Source organism: Ptychodera flava, chromosome 11 (genome assembly GCF_041260155.1).
Source record: "Ptychodera flava strain L36383 chromosome 11, AS_Pfla_20210202, whole genome shotgun sequence".
In the NCBI taxonomy this organism is placed as follows: domain Eukaryota; kingdom Metazoa; phylum Hemichordata; class Enteropneusta; family Ptychoderidae; genus Ptychodera; species Ptychodera flava.
This window is the reverse complement of record NC_091938.1, coordinates 663,230-686,980: the sequence shown is the minus strand read 5'-3', so window position 1 is coordinate 686,980 and position 23,751 is coordinate 663,230. Positions and strand designations below refer to the sequence as shown.

Sequence of the window (23,751 nt, the reverse complement as noted above, 5' to 3'; positions counted from 1 at the left end):
ATGGTCCATATTTTGAATTGTCCACGGGGAACAATTCAAAATCTGATCATAACAGTTGACATGTAAATAGAGAAACAGTGTATTTCTGATGCTGTTTGACAGTTTTTCAGGGAAATTTTTAAGTGTTCACCTGTTTGTATACGTACTGAGGGTCAGTTTATGGAAACTGGACAAATAAAATAAACAGAAACGTTAGTTGGTAATACCCTATGAATAAAGTACACAGCAAAATGTTTTGGTGATACCATATTGCTGTGAGGAGGTGTGTGCCTGCACAATGAAAGAACACTAAACAGTCATGTCTAACCATTGTATTCACAACATAAAGTATTTTGGGGAATTATGGTAAAATCACAATAAGTGTTTTGAATATAAAAACATTTGGAGCTTTGTCAACAAGAAATGGTTTCTTTGTGGCATTAATAGATGCACATTTTCTATATCAACCAAAAATATTCCAATTGATAGTTCTATGAGAATCTGAATTAGAAATTGGGAATGAAGAAGACATGAAGCCACATGATGGTATGCCCATAAGACAACACACAGCACTTACACCAGCAGTGGTCGATTGCTGGTTCTTGCATTAGTGTCTGATTACATTGACTGTTTTAAATATGTGATTTTAATCCCTTATTCTTTTTTGAAGGTTGTATTCAATTTAATAATCATTTTCTTTAGACATAAAGCTGTTATAAAGCTGCCCATTTTAATGTCTATACTTATCATATCAGCAGAAAACAAATGGTCAGTATTGCTTTTCACAGAACAGTACATGAATGATGTTCCTTACATAACAAGTACTTTCAGAGAGAATTTCTTACTTCGCCTGTCTAGACAAATCAGACAGATATCTGCAATGTGAAGACAAATCTTACATTTAAATTGGACAAGAAAACAAGACTTCCAATGTGGTAGACATGCTACACACATGCTAAAAGGATTAAGAATTCACAAATTGAAAAGAAAGTTTATGTGCCAAATTTCCAGGAGTGATTCTGTCACATCTCAGGATAAACTGCTACATATTTCTTGTTAGTATACTACAATGCTAACAAGCCCTAGTGTATATAAATTCATGTTGTGAAGCCCAGCCTGCATTTGAGCAAACCATCGGGAGGTTCAGTAAGTCACCATCATGGAATTTCTCATGGTCGTACAAATCAGACAAGGACATGTTATAAAGCTAAATACCTTGAAGCGACATTCTGTGTCCAACTGAACATCTGTCATGTTCTTTCAAAAATGAAATCTTTCAAAGAAATTAGAGCTATACTTGGAAAGAACTGGTTGATTAACACTCTTGTTCATATCATAAATGGTATTTATTGGCAACTTACATGGTTACCCTGTTTCATATTCTAGTTATCAAGCATCTTTGAACACGTTCATAGAAACAGCCTCTAGTCTAGCACTCTATAAATGTAGTGAATATCACAATATTGTAAACAATAGTTTGCTTACTGGATAAACCAGTAGTCACATTTGATAAAATGACATTATGGGTAATAGAGTAAAAAAGAAGACAGGATACTAGTAGTTGTATGAAGTAATTATGTTTAAACAGCAAATCAATGATTATGATGGACCAGAAAGAGATGGTTGTTTCCCAGAAATGAGCCGATGTGTTACAGCAAAATATCTGACTTTGATAAGATAGACTGTCTTACAATAAACAATAAGAAACGTCTGTTTCTATTAACATCTAATTTCACTACTCTGTGTTTGAAATAAATGGAGACAAATAAAATAGTAAAACAACTGTCTCTGACAGAATAACTTACACAATTTGTGAATGCATGAGCTACAATGTGTGGTCCAGCTACTGGTAACATAACTACCTATACCATATGGTTGTCATTGATTTGAATGCAAAGGCTTTCACCAAACATTGAAAACACGCTCAGCTTCTGAACTTATCATTGTTGCCTGTGATAAAATAGGATATATAGTCAGAATCAGGCACAATAAATTACAAAGTGGACTATATTTTTTTCACTGACTCAATCACTGATGCATGTATTACAAGGCACATTCAACAAGCCATGATCTAACTTAATATCAGTAAACATACTTACAGCTTTCACAATTCTAATTTATTTAATTTGAAAGCTGTAAATTTTTATATCCCCATTGAAAATCACATAACCCTGTACTACATGAATGCCATTGACTTTTGACTAGTCCCTTGATTTCGAATTGTTCAAAAAACTGAAGTTGAATGTCATTGCTGTTACAATCATTAGCTGCATAGCTGTAAAAGGGATGCTTTTTCAATAGTATTAAACATCTATCACAATAATTTTTATTATTTAAACCGTACTCTGTAATAACAATATGTAATTGATAGAATTACACTGGGTGAATTAAATTATCCATTGGGTTTGTCTATTTCTGAAAAAATATCGAAATTTCAAAGTAAAATCTCATTCAATTTGTAGATTTCAGTTATATTTTCATTTGGACATCAATTGCTGAGAATTATGATAGTTTATTGTTGTTTTACAATAGTGGAAACAAAACAGAAAATGCCAATTTTTGCAGAAACTCTGCCTACTACATATCAGTAATAGAAAGACATAGGTATTGACATCAGTTACTGTCAGTGTTAGATCCCAAGAGTTGTCTGTGAAATAGGATCTAACAAGTCTTATGGAATTCTAAACTCCCTGATGTCTTAGTAACACTTGAAATCTAATCAATTGCCTTTCAATATCAACACTAGTTGACAAACCTTAGATTCATTGAAAGCAAGAATGTGCAATGAATAATTCAACATTGATCAGAACCACTGCACCTCTCTGTCATGCAAAGCACTCTGTACTGTTTACAGTGTAACAAGTTACTAGTAATTTCCACTCAGATACTGTTACAGTGTAACAAGTTACTAGTAATTTCCACTCTGTACTGTTACAGTGTAACAAGTTACTAGTATTTCCACTCAGATACTGCTACAGTGTAACAAGTTACTAGTATTTCCACTCAGATACTGCTACAGTGTAACAAGTTACTAGTAATTTCCACTCTGTACTGTTACAGTGTAACAAGTTACTGGTAATTTCCACTCAGATCCCCCCACCTGTGCATTTGTCTAGTATCTTTGTTCTGTCTGTACAATGCAGTTTCTTCTCCAAATCATGAAATGTTTACAAAACTTTTTAACGAAGCTTGCGTACGTGTAAATGTCTTTACATTATTATTCATCTCTAAATTCTGTCCAAACTAGAATTCATTCAATAACATTGCATATAGCATACTCTACACGTAGGCGAGGCTGATACTTGACATCCTAGCATACTTGCTAAAGGGAGAAGAATATTGTACTTGTTTTAATGAAAATTTGATCAAGAGTTGCAGCTATAGTTACTTTAACAGTTCAACACTATCTTTGTACAAGTTAAAAGATTCTGACTGATATGTAAACTCTGCAAGATAAAATCTCCACTGTATTGCCACCATTTGAATATGTTAATTATTACTACTCAAAAAAAGGTCACGTTTTTACCAGTTTACAAACTGCTATTAGGAATACATTATTGATCACTCTCCTAAATACTGAGATATTTCTAGAATTTTATGGTTACCATGAGAATTGTTGTGCCATTCACACATAAAACATAAAATGTTGGCATAATGATACATATTATCAGTCAGTGAAACTATTTCCATGCTGGCAAATCCATATTATTTATTGTTCATCAACATTTTGGCTGATGCAAGCACATCAATAAATGTTACCAGATTCCAAGCTATTATACTATTGTTTATTGTTCCCCTTGATGCACTGACAGTGTCCATGGCGTCCTGTTCATGAACAAGTACAACAGAAATGACAGCGCTGTCGTCAAATTATAAACCAACATTTAAATGAAAGATTAGTACATACTCAATAATGTATAATTGCATATCTATCATCATAATTGTGATTTTAAATTTTTAAATTTCTTTCACTTCTGGATCAAATTTAAAGAAAAAATTTAGGACTATTTCATAAAGAGTCGAAAGAAGGAAAGTTTTTTTTAATTTCTCTCCTCCACAAGTGAAATACTAAATCTTAATGAAAGACATGCATTTCAAGAAAATATCAGAAATATGAACCTGCATTGTAAATTCTTTAACATTTGTGAACAATAACATCCAGTTGAAGACTGACAGATTAGAAAATGTACTTAACAACAGCCTGTCAACAGTAGCAACCTACCTTTTTTCTAATAATCAAGGATATAACCTAAAAAAGTATCACAGCTCTGTACTTTATGTACAATTTTACATCTGTTAAATTTTTAATACTTGATTTTATAAGTTCAACATGGTGGGTAAATCTGTACAAAATATTGAATAATTTAATTATTAAACATCAATTTCAATTGTACAGATGATAAAATTCCTCATTGAACACATTTCAGAAATGAACCATTAATATTTTAAAGACTTAATTGTGATTTGAATCGATCAGCAAGAAATAATTTATGAATTTAACCCGCCAACATGCAGAACACAGATACTACATTTATAGTTGGCATCTACCATGACATTGTTTAATGTAACCATTTTCATTGAAATCAAATACACTCTGTTTTGTCTGGGTCAAATGAAACCAAATGCTGGTGAAAAAATTGATACACAAATGTACACTATGGTTAAGTCACATCTGATTTACTATAACAGATAAAACCTTCGATACAAAACAGCATACCTGATTTGTTCTCATCAGGTCAAACCAACGATAATTATTTGTGAAAGTCAAACCGATTATTGCCATTTCCTTCTCACTTTGCACGTTACTGATTAATTATACGTGAAAGGTCAATGGAACCCATAAATTGCCATGAAACTGTCCTTGATCATCATTCATTATCAACTCCTGTACTTATTTTCTGTATTTTCTGACAGTATTCTTTTAATCTCACTCTGCAAATACAGTACTTATATAACACACAAACTTTCCATAAAAGATACAAAATATGGTCCAGAGACAGGACATGTATCACCTACTATAGTCAAATATTGTTTCAAGTCACTATTTGCTGTAATATTTGCCCTGGCTGAAGCATAACAACCATTGAAAGTTTTTAGGACACTAAAAAAGTGATATTTTGATGTGATATCTTTCAGTATCAGTAAAGCCATGATGTGACATGTACCGGCCATCATTCACAATGATTAGTATCAGTACAAGCATTAACCTACATATCAAATATAAGTGGCCATCCATTATTCCAGGTTTTTCATTCCATCAAATTCAAGTCTCACAAAAGCATGTAGGATATCACCTTTGGCTTTGGAAGCTTTACACAGCTGTTAGTCCATCAATGGAGAAAATGACTATAAATTGTATGAATTCCGAATATATTTTATTAATAAACACCTAAAAGATTGCATCCAGCATAACTACCGGTACAAGTTCCATGTGCTGACTATTGTGTATAAGAATGTAACTGACCACTGGAAAATGTCTCAAAAATGTGAAAAACCCTGTACCAATGAACAATACAGATATCACTTCTACATTTGAACAGTCACACACAGTGACAGTAGGAAAACCTAGCTGTCAAATTGTGTGTGCATGTTTTATGTTGGTAAGAATTGACATTATCACACTGAGATGACGAGTAGATATCAGTTTAATCATGACATGGCTTCTAGAAATCTTCCCATTGACATTCAAATCCAACTGTTATGCCCTCTACAGGAACTGATATTTATTGATACATTGTACCTTTGTGGGTTTAATAGCCTACAATTAAAATAATACATTATAAAATGAACTTAGCTGGTGTTCCGTACCTATGAGTGTCAGTGTACTTTTCAATCTATGTGTTAGGGGCTAGAGTACTTCTCTATCTGTGACTATCTATCTATCTATCTATCTATCTATCTATCAAACAAATTTATAAAGCGCCAAATATCCAAAGGTAAATACCAATGCTCAGTGGCGCTAAGAGTTCATAAAAAGGCTCTCTGAAACATGTAACTTTTTAAGCGTCTTTTGAAAATGTTAATGTTAGCGGAGGTTTTAATGTCAATGGGTAGAGAATTCCAAAGAACTGGAGCTGCTGAAGAAAAGGAGCGGCGACCATAAGAAGTCATCTTCCATCTAGGTGTGTGCAGAAGAAATTGATCAGATGAACGGAGAATGCGTGATGAAGAATGAGGCGTGATTAAATTCCTGATGTATAGTGGGGAGAGTCCATTTAGGGCTTTATAGGTTAGGAGCAAAAGCTTGAAGACAATGCGATAGGATACCGGAAGCCAGTGAAGTTGCCTAAGGACAGGGGTAATATGTTCAGATTTCTGGTCAGTGTAACAATTCTGGCTGCTGTGTTTTGGGCATGTTGTAAGCGTTGAAGCTGAGCGTCAGGCAAACCATATAGTAAGGAATTGCAGTAATCCAGCTTTGCAGATATAATGGCCTGGACGAGGGTAGCACAGGAATCTTTAGACAAGTATTTCCTTATGCGTCCAATTTTGCGGAGGTGGAAGTTGATAGCACGGCAGGTGGCACTGACATGTTGTTGAAATGTATAGTCATCATCGAATTCAACACCAATGTTCCTTGCAGAGGTTGTAGTTTTAATAACACTTGAACAGATGTTGATGTTGGTGAGTAGAGACGGTGACCGATCAAATTTGGAACGTATTAAGATGACTTCTGTCTTAGAGTCATTTAACTTGAGCTTGTTTTGTGTCATCCAACTCATTATATCTTTAACGCATCTTTGACAGAGGAAACAGCAGTGGTGATAGCAGATTTCTTAAAGGACAGGTACAGTTGGTTATCATCGGCGAATAGATGAGACTGAATTTTATGATGGCGGATAAGCTGACCAAGAGGTGAAATATACAGCGTAAATAATAGTGGTCCCAGGACAGATCCTTGGGGTACTCCAAATCGTAGCAATTGAGCAGGGGAGTATTTTCCATTTATTGAAACTAACTGGGATCTGTCTGTGAGGTATGAATGGAGCCACTGCAGAGCAGTCGATGTAATCCCAAGATTTGATAAACGCTGTAATAACATGTGGTGATCGATGGTGTCAAACGCTGCCGATAGGTCCCATAAAACAAGAAGAACAATGTGACTGGAGTCAAGTGCTGTCAGAATATCATTGTGAACAAGGAGAAGTGCTGTTTCAGTACTGTGGTGTTGCTTGTAAGCAGATTGAAGTGGCTCTAATAGATTGTTTTCCTTTAAGAAGTCTTTCAGTTGAGCAGCAACTACTTTTTCAAGTACCTTGGAAAGAAATGGTAGATTTGAGATTGGACGGAAGTTTTTGAGAATTTCAGGATCGAGCGTTGGTTTCTTTATGATTGGTGTGACGATTGCAGACTTCATTGAATGGGGCACAAGACCGGATTCCAATGACAGATTAATGATCCACGTGATGATCGTGAGTAATTTGTCAAGACACAGCTTGACAAATGATGTTGGGATCGGATCTAACATGCTTGTTTTATTTGGTGCATTCTGGATGATGCCACAAACTTCTTCCTCAGAAATAGGTTGGAAATGATCCAGAAATTTTGAAGAAATGACTTCTAGGTTTCTGAAATCATCAGCTGAGCTTTGTGCATCGAGGCTTGAACAAATATCTGTGATCTTTTGATTGAAGAAGTCACTGAAACTATGGCCTTCACATACTTGATTTGAATAGATGCATTATGCTGACACTCAACACTACTCTGTAACTTCCTAGTCAAAGATGAAGCTTACAATGTAGAAACATTGGAACAGCCTGTACCAATTTCCTGAAGTATGCCCGTGGCTTTCAAAGCTGGCATACATCATGTTATACATACAACAGAATTGTTGGCAGCGTTTTAAAGGTACACGGTCACCGTAAATTTGCATATTCCATAGCCTATATGGTAAAGGGAGCGGGGCTTAGCGTACCACCCCGTAACACCTGTAGTTATCGGTCCTCCATATTTCATCAAAGATCATGCAGACGCACACTGCTAAGTATGCCATGGCTGGTCATTTGGGGGCGCCCTTTTTTAAAACGGCCACTGGCTATTAAAAAACAGGTGACCAAATACCTTTAACCTTGCAAAAACTTTGCTGAAAGTATCAACATCACAGTGTAGCTGCAATTACTTTATTAACTATTGTATTATGTACAAAAGAATTTTTGAGGTGGAGCTGCACTTTACTAGTGAGAAGCTATTTTTTGAACACCAAAATTGCCATTTCAATGTCATACTGTGGACTTTGGATAATTATAAGTAATTTATGTATAATATTTTTTGTGCCTCAATGGCAATAAACATGAATAAATGGAAATTACAAACTTGAAAGTAATATCAACAAAATCTAGATTTTCTGCAAAGAGTGTCTTCTTTTCAATGTTAAAGTCTACACAGATACCAATGCCCACTAACAATAACATGAAATCACTGGAGTCTTTTTTCAATTCTTCTTTTGTTTGTAACACAATTGCAACAAGACATAATTTTTCAATAAAATCCACAAAATATGTGGTAGAGACTTTGTTTCGACTTTAGCAGTCATCAAATACGGTACATCATACCTTATCTCTGTGTGGAAAAGAGAAATTTGTTTGTTATATAATTGACTTCAAATTTTATTGAAAGTTAGTTTTCTCTGTTAACCAGAATGTAACCATTAAACCAGAGACCCCCTTATGGAGGGTCTATGATTAAATAGACTCCGTGAACTCCTCAGCTGCCACATATCAACACATATCTGAAGTAATAAGTTCAGGTTTCAAGCTATCCCATGGTAACTTTGTAATTAGCACAGAAGAAAGTGCTATCTGTGAACGTAAATTTTGATGACTTGTGCTTCTGATACACTTGATGCATTGAGTAGATGTCAATGGTTACAATGTCATGTAGGTGAATATTAGATATGTGATATGAAATGGTTATTGCAATACAACACTGTACAGATACATGTAGGCTGTTGACAAGTGAAAGTGTAAATGCATGAATGAAATACTGACAATATTATCTGGCCAATACTTCATCCATATTGAAAAAAAACTGTCTGTGTACTTTCCTGTATAAATCAGGTTATTATGTATCGGAACAAGTTCTTTATGGTCAATGACACAGCCATTGGGTTACACAAGATGGCAATTATCATGGCATTGAATTAGTAGATTGTACCAATCTAGTTCAATGAATTCCTCAATCTGTGTTATCACTGTATCCCTGATGTTACTTCATATCAGCTGTCTCAAATCCATGGATTAGCTTCATCTGGTCAGGTGTATTTTGACTGTAGTAAGAATGCCTTACTCAGGTTTGTACCTGTGATAGTATAGGATGAGGGGTTCTTCCATTCAGATTAGGCTGAGCAGTATTACTACACTCTAGCTGTGATTTACAAAACAAATTGATTCCATGGATTGGCGATGACATATTTTTCTCTACTTGAACAATAAACATCTCACCTCTTGCTACAGCAATCATGCACGAAGGACACTAAATGTTGATTTGTTCTCAAAGTCTGATGGCTTTGATATTTCTGGCTTGAAAGTTTTATTAAAAACTTTAAAAAAATATTTGTTAAAACAGGGAACAAATTCTTTAACACTATTCCTACAGGTATAACATTAAATAATTTTCATCATTAAAATGATGTTCATGTATACTTTGATTATTTTTTTAAGGTACCACATGGTATGTCTGTTAAAAGTTGACAAGAATCACTACAAAACAGCAGATCAATCAGAATGAACGCCTTGAAAAAAAATCCAGCACTGGATGTTGAAAAACAGTGACACCACCGACACACAGTCCTTTGTACTCTGATAATCATACACTTTGCAATGCTGAATAATAACAGACACTTTCAGACATGACTCAGACAAAATTGCTTTGTGAATAATTAAACCAAAGAAGAAAATAGACAGTAATGGCTCATGAAGTGATGGAAACCGGCAACGAGAACTCATTGTAACCTGATTTCCATGTAACAAGTATCAGTGGCAAGAATGTCCTCATAAAATGGAAATAATGAGACAATTAACAGCACTTGCTATTTTAGAACAAGATTGAGCTATTAAAGCTTATCAGATGTAGAGCTCTGATAACATGTGACCTGGTTGGTCTATTGCCCTAGAAGAAATGCAATCCATGTAGATCTCCTTGACTGACAACGATTTTACAACACTACTTGAGGGCGCTTTCCCTGGGGGTGATTGGAGAATGACCAACAACTATATCCCATCAAAACAAAGTGTCTTACAAACTTACTGTGAGAGGGCGCTGTTCACTCATCACAGAGAAGTAATTTGTCATGCCATTGTTGGTTTGACAGGAATAAAACACATCTGAATTAATTTGAACAAACAATGATCTGCATTCTTTGTTTTGTCAATATTCCATGTCACGATTTTCATGATTTTTTCCTTTGCTTATTGAGTCTCATAGTCATCACTGATAATGTTATCAGCTGCATATCAATTACTCAATGAAAGATAGATTTCAAAATACAAAATGCACAAAAACTTTCAGCATGTAGTCTATCAACAATTTGAAAACTGTAGTTACAGTCATTGACATCATAAAACAGAGACGTAGACACTGACAACTACAATCGCAGAAAGTTGCAACATAAGACACAAAACAATCCACTCAAATCCATGAAGCAAGGCTGTATGGACTTTGGGTTGTATTACCAAGGGATAACTTGACGGAGAACCATAGAATATGGACAGTGAGTGACAATGACTGATATCAGAAAAGATGCCAAGAATCTCTTTATCATTTTACTGGGATCGTTGACATTCAAGGCATCCTCCAATGGCAAGCCTATGCACACTGCACACATGCACAACATCAGAAATCATGTAACATGAGAGATTCAAAATGTAATATGTGAATATCATATTAGTTTGCTGGTAGATTGAATGAACGTACAAAGTTGTCTTGTCGGGGACCGCTGAGCAAACAAAATTTTTTTCAAAACTAGCTTGTATGAAGAAAGTACTGTTTCCTGTCCTGTTTTCTCAAGGATCTATGACTAGTCACAGCTGAGAAAGAAATGATGTCTGTACCTGATTTAAGAGAGAGTAACCATTTCTTCTCCACATTCCAGCTTGTACTTGACTTATCATCACTTGTGTATGCATTGCCTCCTCAATCATCTCAGCTGGTGAAAGTGGCATCTGTAAGAATGGTGAAAGTGGAAATGGTGAGAACAGTTACACAAACAAACAAATAACACCTCCATCTGTAATGCTATTAATGTGTAATTTGAATAAATGTATAATTTCATAAATGTGTTCACTGAAACACAAGCCATGAAAATTAATAAAATATGAAATGTAGAAAGGAAAAAACTCACATTTGGCAAGAATCCTTCTGAATAGTAAGAGATTCTGTATTTTTGCAGAGAGACATGAAGACCTGTTCGAAAAAAGAGATGAAAACATTTCAAAAACCATATACTTTATTTCAAACTCGTAAATTGAGCTTTGACTCTCCTCAATTCAAGACATCACTCTGGGTGACATACATTTCGCATGAATAACATGGAAGTAACTGAAGTCATGATTTCCTGCTCATTTCAAGATCTTTGTTAGACTTATTCATTCAACAAGTGCATTGCTGTCTGTGTGAATCAAGTCAAGTTCACATGACAGTTTATATGGATGCTTTCACTGAAATTACAGATTTTGAGGTACATCTAGAATGTGCCTAGGGGAAAGACGTTCAGACTCTCAAAATTTTACAATACACTCTCGGCCTACCACTTATGGGGGCTAACTTTGAAGTATGTGGAATAAATTCTGTTTTGATTGGCTTAGTTTTGTGAAAATTCAAAATTTTATTTTTTCCCATAGACATAACACAGAGATGCTGGCTATTCTGGATTTCTGTACATATTGCATAACTTTGTTCATCCAGAACCAAAATTTGCACAGTGATCCTCAATTTTTGTTCTTGATTTTGAAAGAGAATTGTTGAAAGTTTGCTTGAGAAAACTTTGAGCAACAGTTTTTAAGTCTTTTATTTTCAAGGTACAAACTACATAAATGCAGTTCCAATACTTCACGAGGAATGTAGGGCCTGAGTCACACAATGTTTCAATACTAGCCATTAAAATCAAGATTTTATACATCCTGTGAAGCATGGAAGTTAGTCTCTTTCAGTGTAAATATTCAGTATGAAATCCTAAAATATATAAATACCAGTAAGATTAAAACCGTAACACAATATACAGATCAGAACATTTCTCACACATTGATTTCCCTAATGTTTTCAATCTTGGTATATCATACTCTTCTGCATTAACATGCTGCAAAATAGCTATTAATAAATTTACTTCTCAAATATATCTGTATAAAAATTTATATTTCTCAATATTTCTTGAAGTTTGTTAATCTTTTTCCTCTGTCATGGCAACAATAGTGTCCTGAATCTGAAACAACACATAAATGATTGGAAGGATTTTCAAATCCGTTTGCAGTAACCCATTACTGATTTTTATATTACCATACTCTGCCTATCGCATTTAGATTGGTCGAGCTGAACCACATGACTGACCACAAAAACACAGTAATGGTTTGTTTACATGCCCGTGAATATGAATAATAAGATAAATAACTCATAGTATCGTAATTTTACAGCTGAAATGTAAATCATAATCAATCACAAAATAAAATGGAGCACTTGTGGGCCAAGTTGAGATACTTTGTTTCTGAAAACATCTCTGGATTTGCCAAATTTTTACAGCGCGCGTGACAATGCGTCAAGTATTGCTCAGTTCTGGGGCCCAGTTGTTGTTCGCTCTGGAAATTTTCGCAAATTTTGACGGTTTTCTTGGGTTTGTTGATAATATAATGGAAATAACAGACTCTGCCCTGACCATAAACGTTTGTTTATGGGCGTGGGCTAGAGGAAAGCCAAATTAATGGGCTCGGCAAGCCTCGCCAGTTAAGTTTTGGCTTTCCTCTCACCATTGCCCATAAATAAACGTTAATGATCAGCGCGTCGCCCGTTATTTCTATGTTGAATTTTGCAATGTGTCATAGGTGATCTTTGAACTCACCTGCCAAAAATCGAGACAAAGGCGAGTGTACAGTGACTGGTTGCGTAGCAACATCATAAACAATACAGCTGCAGTCATGTCCTGAAACTAAATATTAACATATGCATCCAGAATAAGATGAAAGTAACAAACAATTTTAGTAACAGTACACAATATATCATGAATATGAAATCAATCACAATTTTTCCCTTCAACAGTAAAACAAATTAACAAGTCTTTTTTTCCGTATGGGACATTACAAAGTTATCAGCAATATCAGAATTCTCTGAGTCCCTCTAAATCATGATATACACATCATCAACTACTCAATGAGTAACAGTAGTCTAATTAGCTATGTAGAGGACACTGACATATACAGATCAGGAAGTCACCAAGTTAAAATAGCTTTGATCTTCTGTTCAATTTTGATTTTGTCAAGTTCCGTGAGACACACTTATATTTGTATCCCCATTTATCTATTGCCATAATACATCTGTCTGTATTGTATCCTTTGGGTAATTAATCTCTGAGAAGAATCTGAAATTTTCAACATTTTTCTCGAGCTCTGATAAGTGCCATCCCTGTAAAGAACTATCTCCAAAGTTTTACTATTTCCATCAATTTTATACTTACTTTTCTTTTTTACTAGTTTTGAAGAACCGCTGATAGACCTAAGTATTTTCATAGTAGCTCTGTAGGCTTCAACCAAGACAGATCTCTGTGAGGGCAAATGAGAAATGAAAACTGATCATTATCCTGCTATTTGAGAATTGCAAACTCCAATGATGCAACTAAAATCTGTTAATGCTACCATTGAGTGTAAATCTTACACGTAACAATGTCCCTCCCAAAACATACAATCAAACAAATAGCTGTTGTGGCACTTTCAAAATTTGTTTTTATGAAAAAAAATCACACTCTATCAAGTTTTTACTGTAAAACAAGTCTTTTTAGCTGATATCCGTCTTCTGCTACTTTAACTGTTTAAATTTATTAATTTAAGGTGCTGCTAATTCAAACTTTTTCCCATATTTCCTATGGTCAAGATGTCTTTTCAGCTTAATGAAAAACCTGCTGATTGGAGTGAAATCAAAAATTGCTAAAAAGAGCATGCAGCTAATTCAAAGTGTTTTACAGTGTACTACTACTTGGCAAATAGTAATTTGAAGTTGTAAGTACTTTTACAGATATGGACACTAGAGGGCGTCCCACCATATCCCCATCTTGGAGAACCCTTACATCATGTAATTCTTTTAATCTGCTTTGTTTATTACGGTACTTGTCTTGTTGATGGCAGTTTATCCATTATCAGTGCTACATTTTATGAAATTAGTTTAGGAAAAACTAAGGAATACTTACATCAGTTGCACACCATTCAAGGAGCATTGTGATACAAGAACCAAGTTTAATTTGTAAGTTAAAAGCTGTTTCCCACTCTGGTTCTACTTCGATATGTAAAGCAACTTGTCTTGTCACTGCATCCATTCCCTGGTGATAAAACATTCAATTCATGTAAGTCATGTTAACAGTTTATCTGCAGTGTGAAGTCACATAAAATTTGCTTGTTCGGGCATCTATATGCCGTCTTTTGATTGAATAAATTAAACAAAGGTATCTTAATTTTCACCTTACCATAATTTTAAATTATTTTATGAAAAACTAATGTAGAGATTTCAAAGCATACAAAAAACCTGGTAATATATTATAGTGAGGCAACATAAGTCACCCTATTTTCTCGGTACACATGCTGCATGTGCTAAGTTAAGGCAAAAGAAAGCTACAAAAATCTGATTAAAAGATTCCAAATTCCATGTTCATAGTACAACATTTTAACAGTGTATAACCTGGATTTTGACAACATGTCTTGGTTAATGATTAACTGATTTAAATAACTGAGTTATGCATTTCTCATGTTAAAGGGCAGATTTAAAAGAAGAAAAATCTTGATGACATTGAGATTTATGTTCAAGGGCAGATTTGAGAGAGGAAAATAGTCAATGACATTGAGATTCATGTTCAAGGGCAGATTTTAAAAGAGGAAAACATCAATGACATTGAGACTGGATAAGACTTACCTGAATAGCTGACAATAATTCCAAGAAAACATTCAGCCCTTTTAGAAATTTCTCTTTCAATTTAGACTCCCACTCATTGGGAATGGAGGACAATATATACCTGCAGTTATTAATGATATAGATCAGAAAATAATGATACAGTGATTGTGTTGGTAGCAATGAAAACTGGAGTACATGTAACTACTGCCGTATGGAGAAGATGGAGTCACAAGGTAAATAAACTGTCACAATAAGTGCTACAGTGAAATAATTATTTATAGCCTACCAACTGATACATTAGATATAACTGACACAGCAGAACAACAACGTTTTGTTTGTTGTCAACTGTAAACAATACTCATTTGAAATCACATTTAACTTGAAGAGTCATACAGAGCCTCATACAAAGTAGCTGCTTCTTTGAACTTCTTTTCTTTTGACTAATAAACAATTAACTGCCAGTGTGATCGGATCTTGAACAGCAGAGCCATAGTTTCCATTTCAAAATTAATCTTTGGTGATTAAATGTTACAAGTTTTAAATATTGGCTATTTCAGTATCACAATCCTTAATGAGCTCTGAAAAATTACTATAAGCCATTTCCTATGGTCAGTATAATGAGTAACTCTTCTGATACACCAATAATATGGAAAATATTATGATAAAATTGGATGACAAGACATAGACAGATGTACCTGAGGTCGAGTAATATATACTGTATTCTCCTGAAGTTTTGCTGCAGTGAGTTCCTGTCAAACTTCAGCCTTCCCTCAGCTGTTGAAGAGAAACCAAAACATATTTCACTCATCATTTTTTAACATGGATCTCTTTACACAACGCTGAGATCGGGAATCTAATGGAAATAGCTCAAACAGCTACTGATCATCAATTGTACTGATTATCATTTAGCTAATACAAATAAACCACTCATCATTGATTGGCTAAAATAATGAAGTACTCATCACTGATTGGCTCAAACAATGAACTACTCATCACTGATTGGATAAAGAACAAATTGCTAATCACTGATTGGGTAAAACAATAGACAGGTCACTCATATTGTGTTTTCTCACTACCATAATGTAGCTGAATTGGTTATAGGATCATAACACCATTGGTGTGAAATAGTTATTATTCTTCAATTTGGTCAAACATTTTTGTTTTAATGATTTGAATTTCATGAACTGACGTGACGATTTGACATTCATTAACTGATATGGGGAAATAGCACTGAAAACAATGAGATAATACAGCTGCATGCACAATAAGAATTGTATGTTTGCAATTGTTTTAAACCTATAATTGGAATAAACCATTGAACAAACAAAACCATATGCAGAAAAGTAGACAGAACCAAGTGTATTTCTCTATACACATTTATCCACATGTATGTGATTGTACCACTATTTCATGGCGCCTTCAGTGTCTGTTTTCCGCAGAACACTGTGGTAGTCAAATTGTAATATTTTATTTCAGAGTATGCCCATTGGGAAGAAATCAGACTTCAGATTACTCACCACGTCTGTCTGGACCACAGAATGACATGAAGGTATTGAGAACCTCAGACAGCAAATCACATTCCATTATCAGCATTCGCGACTGAAAAAAAACAACAAACCAAACAAGAAAGTTAGTTCCATTTTACTTTGATCACAGAAATGAACAAAACAGAGATGTTGTTGTGAGTAAAACAGCTTTCCTGTACATTCAAGATACATTTGCAAGTTATACATGGCTAAACATTTCTCTCTGTCGAAAACTGCATTGCAATTTACTTCATGATTCAAGACAATTGAGTTATCATCCAAAATCTAGACTACTTGAAGGCCAAGATATCCTGGACTGAAATTCCTGAAACTAAATGGCAAACAAGATTTGACTTACCAAAGTTGGCACTGTAAACATCTGTACAGAAAGTGATGTGATAGACACAGAATGGTCATGGTCGTCTAACGTGATGAAGTCACGTTGAAGTGTATTGTAATTCTGTTGATAAAAAAAGACAACTCATCATTTCAGTTTTCTTTCTAATAAATGTTGCTACCAAGTGTACATAAATCATGATTTTTCCATTTCTTTGATTTGAATTTAGACTCATATGAACACTTCAATTACATTACATTGCCTTCTACAAGTTGAGGTCATAGTTCAAAGTTGAGAGGTAAAGCATAGAATGGTTGTGCACTCATTTGTGTACAGTCCCTGAAGTACATATGTTTACCCTCATTTCAAATTGGTGTATTTAACAACATATGCACCATCAGAAAGTGCTGGAAAGACATACTGAACTTCAATGACAGTGGACAGGAGAACTCAGAGGCAAAGACAGCACACCGGGGGGCATATTAACTCTTGTAGATACGGTAAAGCAACACAGAGTGAATGCTTTTCATACAATTCACACACATTACTCACTGCATGTGTGTGTATCTCTCAGCAGAAAAGATGTATCATATAGAAATACATCAAGATGGTAATCCAAACTAGACATTACCTTTGTGTACATCATTGCAAACTGTTTCTTGAACTCTTGATCAATGAGTACACTACTCATTATCAACTGATGCCAGTGAATTCGGGCAACTGTAAATTAATCCATTTATCAGTAAGTACCAGTATATGAGGTTAAATGGAAGACAGACAGGGCTGTATAGTCCATAAATCATAAATTGCTAAAATGAATAGTAAAGCGGATATCAATTGTCTTGGAAGTTTGCCTTTCATATTAGTAAGTTTCAATCATTGCTTGGCTTTGTTAAAAGACTAGAAAGTGAAACAAGAAATCGAAACAACTGTGATGAAAAGAACATTTACTATTAGAAATTTATTTTTTAAAAACACACAATGTGTATTTGTGTGTAATTTTTAAGTTTAATTTGATATAATTCCAGCATGGGAAAACAGTCACAATTATGAAAAATTTACAGAGTAACAATAATTAACAGTAATGAATGTGTCACACAGTATGAATTTGAAGCAGTCAAAGTTAAGAAATCAAACAGCAAAGGTTCCAAATAGATGTTGACTCTTTCATTCAATTGCAAGCATTGAATGAAAAGAGGAGTTATTAAACAGAACTAGCATTGCAAATTTCAGGGGCAACAAGTTCAATGGAGAAGGTGTGAAAACAGAGACTGCCCTCTGCTCATAAAGCCTTACTGAATTTTCCATGAGATGGCCGCATTTGTAACAAATCAATGGCAATTTGACAACTTCAACACAAATGTGGATGGTATGAATAAATCTCAGATTCAAAGTGACTGAAAATGAATTTAATAAATAAAATACCAACCTTTCCAAAGTTTGGTGTCAGACAGAATGACATGTTCAATCAATGCTTTGTTTGTATCTCTGTATGGTTTCATACATTCAACACATAGAAGTTGCCGTAATCCTTCTAAAAATAAATGACAGTTCAAATTCAAATTTTATTATTTCATATTTCTCTGTATCATGTAAGAACTCTTCCAGGATGTAATTTCATTACAGTCTCATGATTCAGTTCAAGAATATGGTCTGATTATTGAAATCTTTCAGTATTGCCATACCTTATCATACATTTGTCATGATAAACTTGGAAAAGTGCTGTCATACATAGCACTTGTATGATACAACAATCTTTTTTGATATAAATTTTGATATTTTAATAGATCAAGAAATAAACAGATAACAAATGAAAACTATAGACACAAAGTTAGTATACCTTAATGTAAAAATATGTCAGTATCCATGTAGCTCTTTACTGGAGTAATATAAGGTTATTCCCAAAATACCGGGAGTTATGTCCGAGTACATCGTGCAGCGGAGGTATTGTCCGAGACGCGTAGCGTCGAGGACAATACCGTAGTGTATGATGTACGAGGACATAAATCCCGGTATTTTGGGAATAACCTTATTATTATACACCTTTTTAGTCCAATTTTATCTGAAAAAAGTCGAAATTTAGGCGTTTTTTGGATGCTTCTCGCGCACTGCACTGAGCGATCGCGAGCAGACTGGGAACGCGTTCAGCGCGTCCGCTAAGCGCACAGAACGGAATTTCAACCCGCTCTGCGCAGTGCACGCGGTAGAAATTTTACGCCAGCAGCATAATTTTACTCAAATTTACCGGTTTTGGACTGACCATGATTTACTTTGTGAAGAACTGAATGTTAAGAAGTATATATTTTTGTAAAAAATGTAAAATATTCTCTTCTTTTTCCTCGTGTTGACGTAAAGGTGTTTTGAGGTCAAAGGTCAAATAGCGTCCAATAACACCTGAAGTTATTGAACTCCGCGTCAAAGTTATTGGACTCCGCGTCCTCTGATACCAAAACTTACTATACGACGAAACGCCATAGGTTACAGACGCAGGTGTATAATAATAAACAGTACTTAACCCTTTGAGTGCTGTAATTTTTCCCACCAAAATTTCAGTGTAACATTTTACCAATATTTATGATTTTTTTTGTAATTTTTTGATACTGTTGGAGGAAATGGACATAACATCTCAATGGCAGCAATTTTTGACCAAAATTTTGGGAAAAATCTGAAATAAACTTGTTTAGCTCTGAAAAAAGTTGCTATGTCATATTCTATAAAGGCAACAACAGTTGACTTTGGCACTCAAAGGGTTAATTTCAAAACAAGAAGCCTTTTGTATTTTGTGACAGTATACAGTTTTCAAAGAGACAAAAACAGAATAAGACTGAAATACCTGAATGTGCGATAATTTCTGTAAGCCATGACAGAAGCCTCATAGCAAAGGTATGATGTGCAACCACTGATGTGTGCATCACATGTACTTTCAATGCTTTGTTGCCATGCCTTGATGTGTTACGTTTGATGATAGAACACGCTTGCTCACAAATTCTGAAATTACCATTGCATACACTGCTGCGACCCTGTAATATATGAAATTGTGGAAATATTTGTCACTTTTAAAACTCAAACTGGCAACACAGGAAAAAAGATCCATAGGCAGTCTTCAGTCTTACTCCAAGTGTTGATGATACTCAAACTAATATCACTATCAACTGGAACTTTGAATAAGCATATTAATATCACATTCAGAGGTCTGATCAAGTCAGGTCAAGTTACTTCAATGACATCAAAATCAAAAGTATGGTATTGAGTCCACTTTTGGCCTTCTTCTGTAAGTATAACCCTTGCCTGCAAAAACTCCTAGCTTGGACAAACTCTGAATATAACAAGTGTGAACCTTTCTGCCAAATGCAGTGTTAAATCATTATTAACTCACCTCTCTATCAACTACAGTGGCAAAATCTACAGCTTCCTTGTGAGTACAGTCTACTGCTTTCTTCAGGGTATCTATCACCTTGACAACAGAGAATACCATAGGTCAGAGGTCATACTGTATCAAAGTGGTAATACAAACTATTTATATAATTTCACTCTTTATGAGTTCTATTTGAGTTACAGTACCACTTGTTCATCATTTCTAACTTGTAGAGATTGGTCTACAGGAGTTCTGGAGACATCAATTTTGTAAATCAGGACAATTTTATCTGGTCTATAAAATGTCTGTTGTCACATTCAATGTTTCAGAAAGTTTGCTTGATTTCTTTTGGGACACTAGTAATGAAAATGACAGTCTCGTTTGAAAAAAAAAATGTGTCAATGCCAAGTCTGAAAATATTAATGAAAATGTTTCAAAAGTCAGAAGGACAAGAGCAAGCAACTCATGACTGGTACATCATAAACATCTTATAGATTCAAAATAACAACTCTTTCAATGTAAATGTAATTGGAAAGTGACAAACCTGATCATATGTATGTACTTCATCATTGAATAACATGGTACAGTAGGAATCTGCCAAGACACTGTTGACGATAAATACAATGACAATGTGAGTCTCAGTGATGTTAAAGAATAGCAATGGTGAGTCTGAGTCACATTACAGAATAGCAATGGTGAGTCTGAGTCACATTACAGAATAGCAATGGTGAGTCTGAGTCACATTACAGAATAGCAATGGTGAGTCTGAGTCACATTACAGAATAGCAATGGTGAGTCTGTGTCACATTACAGAATAGCAATGGTGAGTCTGTGTCACATTACAGAATAGCAATGGTGAGTCTGAGTCACATTACAGAATAGCAATGGTGAGTCTGAGTCACATTACAATTTACAGAATAGCAATGGTGAGTCTCAGTCACTTTACAGAATAGCAATGGTGAGTCTGAGTCACATTACAGAATAGCAATGGTGAGTCTGAGTCACATTACAATTTACAGAATAGCAATGGTGAGTCTGTGTCACATTACAGAATAGCAATGGTGAGTCTGAGTCACTTTACAGAATAGCAACGGTGAGTCTGTGTCACATTACAGAATAGCAATGGTGAGTCTGAGTCACATTACAGAATAGCAATGGTGAGTCTGTGTCACATTACAGAATAGCAATGGTGAGTCTGAGTCACATTACAGAATAGCAATGGTGAGTCTGTGTCACATTACAGAATAGCAATGGTGAGTCTGAGTCACATTACAGAAAAGCAATGGTGAGTCTGTGTCACATTACAGAATAGCTATGGTCAGTCTGTGTCACATTACAGAATAGCAATGGTGAGTCTGAGTCACATTACAGAATAGCAATGGTGAGTCTCAGTCACATTACAGAATAGCAATGGTCAGTCTGTGTCACATTACAGAAAAGCAATGGTGAGTCTGAGTCACATCACAGAATAGCAATGGTGAGTCTGTGTCACATTACACAATAGCAATGGTGAGTCTGAGTCACATTACAGAATAGCAATGGTGAGTCTGAGTCACATTACAGAATAGCAATGGTGAGTCTGAGTCACTTTACAGAATAGCAATGGTGAGTCTGAGTCACATTACAGAATAGCAATGGTGAGTCTGAGTCACATTACAGAATAGCAATGGTGAGTCTGAGTCACATTACAGAATAGCAATGGTGAGTCTGAGTCACATTACAGAATAGCAATGGTGAGTCTGAGTCACATTACAGAATAGCAATGGTGAGTCTGAGTCACATTACAGAATAGCAATGGTGAGTCTGTGTCACATTACACAATAGCAATGGTGAGTCTGAGTCACATTACAGAATAGCAATGGTGAGTCTGAGTCACTTTACAGAATAGCAATGGTGAGTCTGAGTCACTTTACAGAATAGCAATGGTGAGTCTGAGTCACATTACAGAATAGCAACGGTGAGTCTGAGTAACATTACAGAAAAGCAATGGTGGGTCTCAGTCACATTACAGAATAGCAACGGTGAGTCTGAGTCACATTACAGAATAGCAATGGTGAGTCTGAGTCATATTACAGAATAGCAATGGTGAGTCTCAGTCACATTACAATTTACAGAATAGCAATGGTGAGTCTCAGTCACATTACAATTTACAGAATAGCAATGGTGAGTCTCAGTCACATTACAAAATAGCAATGGTGAATCTGAGTCACATTACAATTTACAGAATAGCAATGGTGAGTGTGAGTCACATTGCAGAATAGCAATGGTGAGTCTGAGTCACATTGCAGAATAGCAATGGTCAGTCTGTGTCACATTACAGAATAGCAATGGTGAGTCTGAGTCACATTACAGAATAGCAATGGTGAGTCTGAGTCACATTACAGAATAGCAATGGTGAGTCTGAGTCATATTACAATTTACAGAATAGCAATGGTGAGTCTCAATCACATTACAGAATAGCAATGGTGAGTCTGAGTCACATTACAGAATAGCAATGGTGAGTCTGAGTCACATTACAATTTACAGAATAGCAATGGTGAGTCTCAATCACATTACAGAATAGCGATGGTGAGTCTGTGTCACATTACAGAATAGCAATGGTGTGTCTGTGTCAAAGTACAGAATAGCAATGGTGAGTCTCAGTCATATTACAGAATAGCAATGGTGAGTCTCAGTCACATTACAATTTACAGAATAGCAATGGTGAGTCTCAGTCACATTACAATTTACAGAATAGCAATGGTGAGTCTCAGTCACATTACAAAATAGCAATGGTGAATCTGAGTCACATTACAATTTACAGAATAGCAATGGTGAGTGTGAGTCACATTGCAGAATAGCAATGGTGAGTCTGAGTCACATTGCAGAATAGCAATGGTCAGTCTGTGTCACATTACAGAATAGCAATGGTGAGTCTGAGTCACATTACAGAATAGCAATGGTGAGTCTGAGTCACATTACAGAATAGCAATGGTGAGTCTGAGTCACATTACAATTTACAGAATAGCAATGGTGAGTCTCAATCACATTACAGAATAGCAATGGTGAGTCTGAGTCACATTACAGAATAGCAATGGTGAGTCTGAGTCACATTACAATTTACAGAATAGCAATGGTGAGTCTCAATCACATTACAGAATAGCGATGGTGAGTCTGTGTCACATTACAGAATAGCAATGGTGAGTCTGTGTCAAAGTACAGAATAGCAATGGTGAGTCTGAGTCACATTACAGAATAGCAATGGTGAGTCTGAGTCACATTGCAGAATAGGAGAGACACAAATAAAGATATTCCTTATTTGTATTTTTGTATCAAGATCACACACAGACCAAGACATACCTGGGTTGTAATCCATGAGGTAAAGTATCACACTGTTCCCATATCAACAGATCATATGCATAATTCAAAGCAATATGAAATAAGATTTCAGTTTTTGATTTCATTTCAGCTGGCAATCTCTCCAATGGACTCTATAA

The 23,751-nt window shown here is 35.2% G+C and overlaps 1 protein-coding gene across 2 annotated transcripts in view; it reads right to left on the bottom strand.

Annotated features, from left to right (window-relative positions):
• LOC139143208 (E3 ubiquitin-protein ligase UBR2-like) overlaps positions 1-23,751 on the bottom strand; it is an 80,069-nt gene that overhangs the window by 44,485 nt on the left and 11,833 nt on the right. For both annotated transcript variants that reach the window (XM_070713356.1, XM_070713357.1), the window contains exons 5-19: positions 23,615-23,745; positions 20,820-20,880; positions 20,297-20,374; positions 19,754-19,940; positions 18,350-18,454; positions 17,552-17,640; positions 16,942-17,043; positions 16,575-16,656; positions 15,753-15,831; positions 15,079-15,178; positions 14,363-14,491; positions 13,637-13,721; positions 13,025-13,111; positions 11,318-11,379; positions 11,028-11,138 (exon numbers count right to left, since the gene is read on the bottom strand). In XM_070713356.1, the coding sequence (XP_070569457.1) occupies positions 11,028-11,138; positions 11,318-11,379; positions 13,025-13,111; positions 13,637-13,721; positions 14,363-14,491; positions 15,079-15,178; positions 15,753-15,831; positions 16,575-16,656; positions 16,942-17,043; positions 17,552-17,640; positions 18,350-18,454; positions 19,754-19,940; positions 20,297-20,374; positions 20,820-20,880; positions 23,615-23,745 (1,488 nt within the window). The remainder of the gene's footprint in view (positions 1-11,027; positions 11,139-11,317; positions 11,380-13,024; positions 13,112-13,636; positions 13,722-14,362; positions 14,492-15,078; positions 15,179-15,752; positions 15,832-16,574; positions 16,657-16,941; positions 17,044-17,551; positions 17,641-18,349; positions 18,455-19,753; positions 19,941-20,296; positions 20,375-20,819; positions 20,881-23,614; positions 23,746-23,751) is intronic.